Source organism: Monodon monoceros, unplaced genomic scaffold (genome assembly GCF_005190385.1).
Source record: "Monodon monoceros isolate NGI ecotype Baffin Bay Population unplaced genomic scaffold, NGI_Narwhal_1 Super_Scaffold_22, whole genome shotgun sequence".
Classification (NCBI taxonomy): domain Eukaryota; kingdom Metazoa; phylum Chordata; class Mammalia; order Artiodactyla; family Monodontidae; genus Monodon; species Monodon monoceros.
This window is the reverse complement of record NW_021703779.1, coordinates 17479124-17489527: the sequence shown is the minus strand read 5'-3', so window position 1 is coordinate 17489527 and position 10404 is coordinate 17479124. Positions and strand designations below refer to the sequence as shown.

Below are 10404 nucleotides of genomic sequence, written 5' to 3'. Positions count from 1 at the left end.
AAGATGAAATTAAGGGCAGGGCTAGTTAGACCTAACTAGCCACATTGAAGTGGTATGCAACTGTAAAAGAAATCCTTCATGTAGCTTGTGAAACTTTTATTCTGCTGGTCTCCAGAGAACTCTTCAGTGTTGAAAAGTAATACACAGGATTAAACCTTCACATGGCTTCAGAAAATAAGCACATTTTTTTTTTTTTTTTTTTTTTTTTTTTTTTTTTTTAGTAAGCACATCTTTGATCCCATGCTTAGCAAAATTTCCTTTCCTAAGTGTGCAAACTCTGGAATAAAAATCTGAGGTACTATAAAACATTAAATCAAAAACCAGAAACTAAGAGTGGACAATTGCAGTTGATGTTTCTCACTCTATGGAGTCCCTGAACACTTAACCTAGGTGGAATGCGTCTGAGACCATGGACTGGTTTTTAGTACTCGTAAGGAACCAGCCTTGAAGAGTTGACTGAGTGATCATCTTCGTTGGTAATCTAAACCTCCTAAGATATTTAGGCTTCTGTACATAAAAGTGTTTTGGTAAATTTGTGGTATATGTAGATCTTTCCTCCACATTGTTTTACCAAGAATGTTTTGACTCTGCATCTGTGCTACAGTTCATGGTACGGGTGGTGCAACTCAAACATTAGTTTTTCTACTTAACCTCCTCTAATAATATGGTTTGTCTAAAGATTCTTACCCCAATTCACGTGTTTGCAGGTGACATTTTTTTTTCTTGTCTACGTAGTAACAGCCCAATCTAGTGCTGTTGTACCCTAGAAAATCTCAAATTATAATGATTAAAATAGTTGGGGTAAACTTGTAGTTCATATGCAACACTACTTGGAGGAATTATTTTACTAACTTGTCTTTAGTGTGGAAATTAGTTTCATTGATTTGATTATATTTCAAAGGTGGAATGGAAGTGGTCCTCAAGAAAAAAAACCTTTTTTGTTGTTATACTGTTTGATTCCTATAATACAATGCTATAAAGTATGCCCTGAAAGAAAATAAAGTCTTTGAAATCCAAGAATAATGATTCTTACTGCTAAGAGAGTGTAATAGTTATTACTAATGAGTTCGATAGGCATGCATTTTTCATGCAGTGTTTATTCCACTTCCAATTAGAGTATATAAATAAGTTGTATTACTAAGGTGGCTAAATAACCAAACCAAGTGTTTGTGTAAAAAAAGACTTGCCAAGATTTAATTGTTTGACTGTTGAATCTTTCTTGAAAATCCCGCCTCTCAAAGAGACCACCTCTTAAGGAGCCTGTAAACTGCATGATGAAAATTCTTGTATTTTATTAAGGAGTGGCCATTGGTTTACTCACCACATCTGTGGAATCATGGCTATAAGTATAGTTGCTTACAGAACTCCTGGTGACTTGTAGTTTAACTTACTCTCATCTATCGTGTGTAAATATTAAATTATAGGACATTGCATAACATCTTGAATAGATACAAACTGCTGTCAGTATTGACTTCAGAGCAAGTGAGTAATCTAATAGGTAAAAGCATGTTTCAAATAAAATACCTAGCTGGATTTATACTTTATTTGTATTGTGTACAGATTTAACAACATCCAGTATTAACTATGGCTTGGCAGTGAAATGAAAGTAAGTTCTTTATGTTACCTGTCATAAAGATTAAAAAGATTTGTATTGGTGTGAGATGTTTAGATCTCTGTCCTGCTTAGTAAGGGGAAGTTTCATTTATACAGCTTTTACATACCACTTTGTGTTTTTTATTTACCTTCAACTACCATCATTGCTTTTTTCTTCCTATTTTAGAAAAGAACAAAGTCTGAATTAAGTCTTACTATAAGTGTGATAAGACACTAGCCTCTCAGGTATGGAGTGAACCGAGGAATTCGGAGGGTGTGTTGGACTGTGTCTTCTCTCCCTTCCACAGTCGCCTAGTGCTTAGGAGGCATGTGGTAGAGAGTGAAGAACATGGGCTCTGAGGTCAGGCAGCCTGTGCCACAACCCCCACTCTGCCCTTTACCTGCAGGTGACCACGGGCACCTTCTCCAGCTTGTCTGAGCTTCAGGCTCCTCACCTGTAAGATGGAGATGATGAGAAGAGTACCTGCAGAATCACAGAATTGTTGGGAGTATTAATAATGTGTGTTCGTATGTGTGATCCACTTAGAGCAGTGTCCGCCACTATTCACTTGATATCCAGAACTGTGTAAGATAGAATATGCACGTCTTTTTTATTCTCTGTTTACCATTTCTTTTACTTGCAGTCTTTGGTTCCTATAACAAAAGAAGTGTGTAGAATATGTATTTGTATATTCATGTCGACACAATATTTAAAATAATTGCTACCACCCTCATTTAATTCAGCATAAGACTAACAGATGGAAGTCTCTAAATTGCTTAAAGAAAGGTATTTTGCAAAGTACCAACTTGCTCTATATTTCTTTAGAGAAAGCTTATAATTAGTAATATTGGTAGCTCTGGTCATCTTTCATTCTTAAGTCTTTAATGAGTCCTTTTACCATAGATTCATGACAGCTAATTGGTACTGATTTGGAGGTTTCCTTTCCCATCATTTGGAATTATGTAATCAGATGCAAACTATTGCAATTAGAAATAAAATATGAAATAACTTTCAACAGTGTATGCGGTTGATTCTTTTCAAACTGTTTATGACATTTTTAACTAAACTTCTATTCATGATCATTCTTTTCTGAAAATTTTGATGTATGAGGGAAATGTATACTTAATCTGTTTTTTATTTTTGTGTTTTTGGTTGTTTGATTTGAATGAATCCGTTTGGTCAGACTGCAGTTACAGGGTTGCATTTTCTGGGCAAGTGAATTTGTTACAAACCTGTGCTGAAGACATTTTCTAATGGTAAATCAGTTGTCCAGAATGATCTCAAATTTCCAGAATCCCATTCACTGGACCTTATTTTATACTGTGCAAAGACATAGGTGAAGTAGATATTTATCCTCTGGTCAACTTGCTCACTTTTGTTTTTCTTTTTTAACTTGCTCTCTTTAAAAAAGCCAGTCTTTTGTGTTCCAATCCAGGCTTTGTTCGGTTCACAACCTGATAATGGCAGATCAAAAAGTGGGGACAAAACCTGAGTAAAGTCTCATTGCTGATTTGATCCACTGGACTGTCAGGTATAGAATTAGTTGGATTTTTGCACGTTTGATAAAGTTCAATGCATATTTATGCTTCTAAATATCTCTTGGAAATCTAAGAATAATCGGGAGTTTCCTAACTTGATAGTTTATCTACCGAAAGCAAACATAGAAACTCACAATTTCTTTTAAAAAGCGAATTTTACTTAAGAATGTCCCTGACAAGCAGTAAGATGATTAATCTTATTAAATCCAACCCTTGAGTACACATCTTTTTAATAGTTCGTGTGACAAGGTTAAAACGTGCTCCATGAAACACATCTGCGTGCTGTGAAGTACCATAGTTGCCTCACGGAAAAACACTCGTGCGATTATTGAGTTGCAAACTGAACTGGCCATCGTTTTTCATGGAATACCATTTTTACTTGAAAGAACAACAGACAAGCTGGTTATTCAAACGTGCGTTTGTGGTCAGGTTATTTTCTCAAAATAACCCTGTCACTTTAAGGAAAACAACTGACAGCATTTGTTGGAGGTGATAAGATTTCAGCTTTCAAGTGAAAAATTAAGAGTTTGGGGAAACTGATGTTGCCACCATTAGCTTGACGGCTTCGCAGTGAAGAGATCAGAGGTGGTAATAATGAATGTGACTTTTTAATACCGTAGAATGAAGTGTGTTGACATTTGGAAGATCGTAGCGGAGTCAAGCAGTATTTTCTAAATGATGAGTGGGTTTTAACGTACTAGTATGAAAAGATCACTGATTCAGTATTAGATTCCACAATGCAACTAACTTTAAGAAGTTACCATTTGTCAGGATTGGGTATAGTGTCAAGAGCATACACGGTTACCCAAAAAGCCGTTAAAATAGTTCTCCCTTTTCCAACTACATGGTGGCCAGATTTTCTTCGTGTGCTTTAACGAAAACATATTGTAACACACTGAATACAAAAGCAGATGTGCAACTCAATTTTACTTTTTAAAAAATAATTATTTATTTATTTGGCTGCCTCGGGTCTTAGTTGCAGCATGCGGGATCTTCATTGCAGGATGCGGGCTTCTCTGGCTGCGGTGCGTGGGCTTAGTTGCCCCACAGCATGTGGAATCTAAGTTCCCCGAACAGGGATCGAACCCGAGTCCCTTGCATTGGAAGGCGGATTCTTAACCACTGGACCACCGGGGAAGTCCCGAGACTCAGTTTTCATTTAAGCCAGACAGTAAAGAGATTTGCAAAAATGTGAAACAACGCCACTCTTCTCAAATTGGGAGGGGGTTGTTACTTTTCATTAAAAGTATGTTATTTAGGCTTACTGTTAAAGTAACAAATCTTTTAAAAATTTTCTAGCACATCAATACTCCCACAGGTGAACTTGTCATTTCAAGGAAAACTGAGTGTTTGTTGCAATATTACACATGCGCTTTCAAGTAAAAATTGAGTTTTGGAAAACTAAACATTCACCGCCATTAGCAGATTACAGAAGTTCTTCGGGAGTCTCAATTTTAGGTGTAAAATAGGAGTTGGTGAACTTTTACTAAAGGACCAGATAGTAAATATTTTAAGCTTTGTAGGCCATATGATCTCTCTTACAGCTGTTCAGTTCTGTCAGTGTTGCACAGTAGCCTGAGACAACACGTAAACAAATGAATGTGGCTGTATTGCAGGAAAAGTTCATTAACAGAAGTAGGTGGTGGGCTACATTTGGCCCACAGGCCGTAGGTTACCAACCCCTGCTGTAAAGGGACTCTGAGGCAAAAAAATTGGGAATTGCTGCACTAGACTTAACAACTAGATGGTATAACAGATTTTAAGATGTTCAGGGAATTCTCTGGTGATCCAGTAGTTAGGACTCCGTGTTTCCACTGCAGGGGGCACGGGTTCGAGGGAACAAAGATCCTGCATGCTGCGCGGTGATGCTAAAAAGAAAAAAAATGTTCAGCTCTAACTAGATTTTTAGGAAGTTAGCCATTTAATGGCAAAAGCCCAGCAAACTAATGTCATTTTGTTAAACAGATGGCTTAAATAGAAAGACACTGTTCATAGATGGTATGATGTCATAAAAATGCCAGTTCTGATTAATATTCCAACAGGATTTGAGGGGGATAGAAAAATTGATTCTAGAATAAGTTCATATGGAAATTATGAATTTCTAAGGCAATTTTAAAAGCAGAGCAAAGAACTTCATCAGATACTGTCACACCATAATCCATAGTAATAAATAATAGATGCAGTAACAGACAAAAAGATCAGAGTAAAGAGCTCAGAATCAAGCCCATCCATGTACATATGGGAATCTGATACATGATAAAAGTGGTTTCAAAATCATTGGGGAAAGGATAGAGTACTTAAAAGTTGGTGCTGGACAAACCTACATTTTACAGAGAAAAGTAAATATGGATCTCTGTCACCGTATACAGAAAATAAATTGCTTTAAAGGTAAATCTGTAAACTAATGAAAATGTAGACTATATTGTGAGTAGGCAAGTATATAATTAAGACCTATGGCTCTCGTTAATTCCTTCTAACTACAATTTGAGTTGTTCTCTTTCCCCCTTGAGGTTCATCTCCACCGGAGTTGAGGGACTACAATAAACATCCTACAATTTGACCTTTTACATCTGTATCCAGAACAAAACCAAGACCTCTTAAAGCACAAACCATAAGCATAAGGTGAAAATTGATAGGTTTTATTTTGTAACCATGGGAAAGATTGAATCAAGAACTATCAATGGATGTTAAACCTTAGGAAGAAGTTTTGGCAAGGAGTAGAATATTTGCTTGGCCTTAAAGTGGCTCCCCACAGATTGCCGATTAGTTGCAAGAGAAAAATAGCACCTCTATACTGGAGAAACTGGCAGCCAATTAGGTAAAATTATTGTATCCATGTTATATTTACTGAAGTTGATAACTAATGTGGGTGTTTAAGGCTATCCTTAGAGGACTTCCCTGGTGGCGCAGTGGTTAAGAATCCACCTGTCAGTGCAGGGGACACGGGTTCGAGCCCTGGTCCTGGAAGATCCCACATGCTGCGGAGCAACTAAGCCTGTGCGCCACAACTACTGAGCCTGCGCTCTAGGGCCCGTGCACCACAACTACTGAAGCCCGCGCGCCTAGAGCCGGTGCTCTGCAACAAGAGAAGCCACCCCAACGAGAAGCCCGAGCACCGCAACGAAGAGTAGCCCCCGCTTGCCGCAACCGGAGAAAGCCCGCGCAAAGCAACGAAGACCCAACACAGCCAAAAATAAAAAGACAATATCCTTAGGAAATACGCACTGAAGTATTTAAGGGGAAAGGGCTGTGTATATGTATGCAGCTTGCTAGCAAAACAACCAAGGATAATTAAAAAAAAAGAGGTACAGCTAGGATTACAAATGATAAATGGGGTAAAATGTCAATGATAGGTGAGTTTGAGTAAAGGGCATATGACTTACTTGTAAATTCTTATTTGTGCAACTTTTCTGTAAGTTTGTGGCTATTTCCGTGTAAGAAGCTTTTTTAAATGGATTGATTTTGGCATAAAAATTGACGTTTTGCTAATCTTAGAAAATGTTAGTTGACTAGCGTGAAATATTTAAGCCCACAAGGATTATCTAGAATACAAAAAACCTGGAAATCAACAAGAGAAAGACAAGTAGCCCAATAGAAAGACAGGGATTGAACAGGTAATTTACAGAAGAGTAAACCAGAATAAATGGTTAATCTCTTTCTTTTGATGTGGACCATTTTTAAAGTCTTTACTGAATTTGTTACAGTATTCTGTTTTATGTTTTTGGTTTTTTGGCCTCCAGGCATGTGGGATCTTAGCTGCCACAGCCCCTGCATTGGAAGGCGAAGTCCCAGTTAATCTGTTTCTGACAGATTTGTATACAGTTGCAATGGATAGATGTTGAAAACAATTCCAAGCAAGGAAAAACAGAATGATAGCTGGTGTGCCTTATCATTTACATAAATTTAAACCACGCGTATCTTCACTATATGTTTGAAAGTAGAACTACAAAAATATATTAAGCAGGAGGTATATATGATTGAAGAGAGGAATGCAAGTGGGAATAGAAAATAAACAGAAAAAATAGAATCAAAAGAGAAAAAAATAGAATCAAACTAGACAGGGGTATTCTGACAAGTCAGCAAGCCCTGAGCTCAGGAGGTGGATGAGTTATAAGCTCGTACCCAAGGTCTGTAAGACCAAAAGAAGAAGAAAAGAAAAAGTGAAAACAGCTCCCAAGCCCTAATTAACTTGTCTCAATCTTATTGAGTTGGAAGCAGTTTTCATTACAAACAAGGGGCCAGCCCCAGCTTGCCCGCCTTTCTGCTCATTTGTGTCTAAACTCCCCTTCTGGCTTTCTCACCATAGCTGCGCCCTACTCCTAGCACACCTTTGGGAGTGTCATGAACACGTTCATCACATTTTTGTGCCAACAGAGGGACTCTTCCCAAGCTTTTCACTAAGAATCTGGTTGTCAGTTACTGAGGGTTTCAACTTGTTTTGTTTTTTTTTTTTGTATAATTTACACACCATAAAGTTCACCCGTTTAAAATGTACAGTGGCACTATAATGTAATTCTAGAATGTTACCATCACCCTCCCCAAAGAAACCTTGTACCCTGGTTCAGCTCTATTTGGCTTTTTAACCTTGCATTTCTCCCCCAGGGGTGGAAGTTAAAACCCGGGGGCTGGTCACTGCCCACCAGAGAAACGTGCAGCCTGGGGCTCCCCTGGGGTGGGTTATCACTCGGCAGGCTATATCTGGGTAAACACCTGGAGGCTTGAGCTGGCTCTGCGAAGATGTCTTTTTCAATATGGATATTTTTGAAAAGAAGTTAAGTGCTTCTGGCAGGGGTAAAAGGACATCCAGGGGAAACACACCTCCACAGGCCCGCACACCCTGTCCAGACGTGTACTCCCAAGGCTACACGTTCAGTGCACTCTGATTTGTCTTCCCAGAGATGTTCTCCTCACAGAGATTTCTCTAGTGCATTATTTGCACACCAGGAAGAAGCCATTGAGTAGCGCTCGGGTGGAATCAGCCTGGGATTGGGGGCATGGTTGGAAGGCCGACTGCGTGCCCCTCCTCTTCCTTGAAGGTCCACCAGTCTGGCTTCCTGGTGCCCCTCGCTGCGGTGAGGGAAGACCTAGCGCCTGCCACCCGTGCACCTCTGTGCTTGGAGGGAGGCATCTGCACATGTGGCACTGGCCCAAGCGGCGCCTGCCCGAGGCCCTAAGAGGACCTGTTTCCAGAGCTGCAGCTCTACGTATGTGGATGCCTAGTGTGTGTGAACTTCTGCGAGCCGTGTGAGAACATGTGCGTGCTGGGTGGGCAGGTGTGTACACATGGTGTGTGCGCGCTGTGTTCACACTGCGTGAGGATGTGTGTGCACCCTGTGTGAGAAACTACATCCCATGTATATATAATGCTGAGTGTATGCACTGTGTGGGGACGTGTGTTTACACCGGTGTGTGCATGCTGTGTGTGCATGCTGCGTGTAAGCACTGTATGAGGAACCGTGTGCATGCCGTGTGTGCGTGCGCGCTGTGAGGACTGGTGTGCACATCGAACGTGCACGCGGTGTGTGGGAGCGCTATGAGAACTAGTGCTCACATTGCACGTGCACGCCGTGTACTCGTGCTGTGTGAGGGCTGGTGTGCATATTGCCAAGTGCACGAGGTAGGCGCCTGCTGCTTGACCCGTGTGCACCTCGCGTGTGCACGCGGTGCTCGTGCGCGGCTTGAGAACCGGTGCGCACATCGCACGTGCACGCCGTGGGGGGGACGCGTGCGCGTACGGACGCGCGCAGGTCCGATACGGCGCGGCGGCAGGGGCAGTGCGCCTGTGCGGCTCCGGCATCCCGATGGAGCACGGCGTCGACTGCGGAGCGGCAGCCGGGACGGAGGGGGCTACGCGGGCCCCCCCGCTCCCCGGGAAGATGGCCGAACCGGGCGCGGTGCGGACCTCGCCGCCCAACCACCGGCCTTCAGGTAGGGTTCCCGGGATGCGGCGGGCGTGTGGGAGCCTCAGGCCCCCCGGGCGGGCCGCAAGAGGTAGAGGTTCTGGAGCGCGAGGCTGTGGGGGGCGGGGCGCGGAACTGAGCTAATGTCCTTTCCTCAGCCCGGGGTCGCCTGGGCGCGGGATCCCGGGGCCGGCGCCCCTCACGGTGCCGGTGGCAGAGTACGCTCTCGAGTGGCCAGAGTGGGTGGGATTGGGGGTGGCTTAGGGTGGGTGGCAGGTGTGTTTGGCGTGCGGGGACCGGGGCCACGCTTGATGCCCCAGGGGCCCGGGGGGCTGGCCCCGCATCGCGGAGCAGCAGGTGTGGGGGGCACTGGGGCCGACCGAGCGGGCGCGGGGGGTGGCCGGGGCCTGCGCGCCTGCCCAATCTGCGTCTCGGGCGTCGCGCGCGAGGGGCAGCCCAGCTTCATGCTTCGCGGCGTCCCCGGGGGGCAGAACCGGCGCGTCACCCACTGGCAGGGGTGGCCAGCTGCGAGCCCCGGGCCGGGTTCCCCTGCCGCCCGCTTGCGCTCCCGGCGGCCGCGGGTGCGCTGCCCAGGGGTCTGGCGGGGTCGCGGCTCCCTCGCGTGGCAGCGCGACGGATGAGTCCCCCGGCCCTAGAGGCTGCAGCTGCTGGGAGCTAAGGAGGGATGGTCCCCGGATTGGCTGCCTGGAAACGAGCGAAGCAGGGAGAGATTTTGAGGACATTTGGCAGAATTTTAGATAAGCTGGTCTCGCATCTTCTAACGTTCTGTAAAGTGGTTGCAGGTAGTGCGGATGTGTAAGCAACTTGGAAACCGATTTCATGTTTTTCCTGGCAACACCTTTTTTTTTCTTTTTTTTTAAAGTTAGTGTGAGGTATTTTTAAGGCGTGTTTTACCGCAGTATAACGTGCATCCCACAAAAGCGCACAGATCTTAAGTATAGGATTTGGAGAATTATCACATAGTGAAGATCTGCGTGTTTTATGTAAGGTGTAGCAAGGAAGGGAAGGAGATCAAGGGCAATGTTCTTTAGTCACTTAAAACATGGTTTTCATGGGGGAGGGGTATGTTCTGATTGGGCCTTCATTTGCATCATTTCGAGAAGGAGGAGGTGGCTTAAATCTTTCCCAGTTTGCGTTTTTCATCACGCGTTTGTTTTGAAGGCAGAATTTAACAGATATCACAGGATAGTGATATAAATACTAAAAAGATGTACTTCTGTTTTCGTCCTTTTTGTTTGGGAAACTCGGCTGCATGTGCTAGGGAGAAACCCAAAACCCACCCATCCATCAGAACCAGCCTTGGGGGAGGGGGACCTAGTAGAATATAACATTAGAAAAGGGAGGTTGTTAA

At 43.2% G+C, this 10404-nt stretch overlaps 1 protein-coding gene across 1 annotated transcript in view; it reads left to right on the top strand.

Annotated features, from left to right (window-relative positions):
* The first annotated feature begins 8833 nt into the window (after nucleotides 1-8833).
* Nucleotides 8834-10404, top strand: part of MAP7D2 (MAP7 domain containing 2) — a 174678-nt gene continuing 173107 nt past the window's right edge. Inside the window, exon 1 of the mRNA XM_029240426.1 lies at nucleotides 8834-9060. Coding sequence (XP_029096259.1) covers nucleotides 8934-9060 — 127 coding nt within the window. The 5' untranslated portion in view covers nucleotides 8834-8933. The remainder of the gene's footprint in view (nucleotides 9061-10404) is intronic.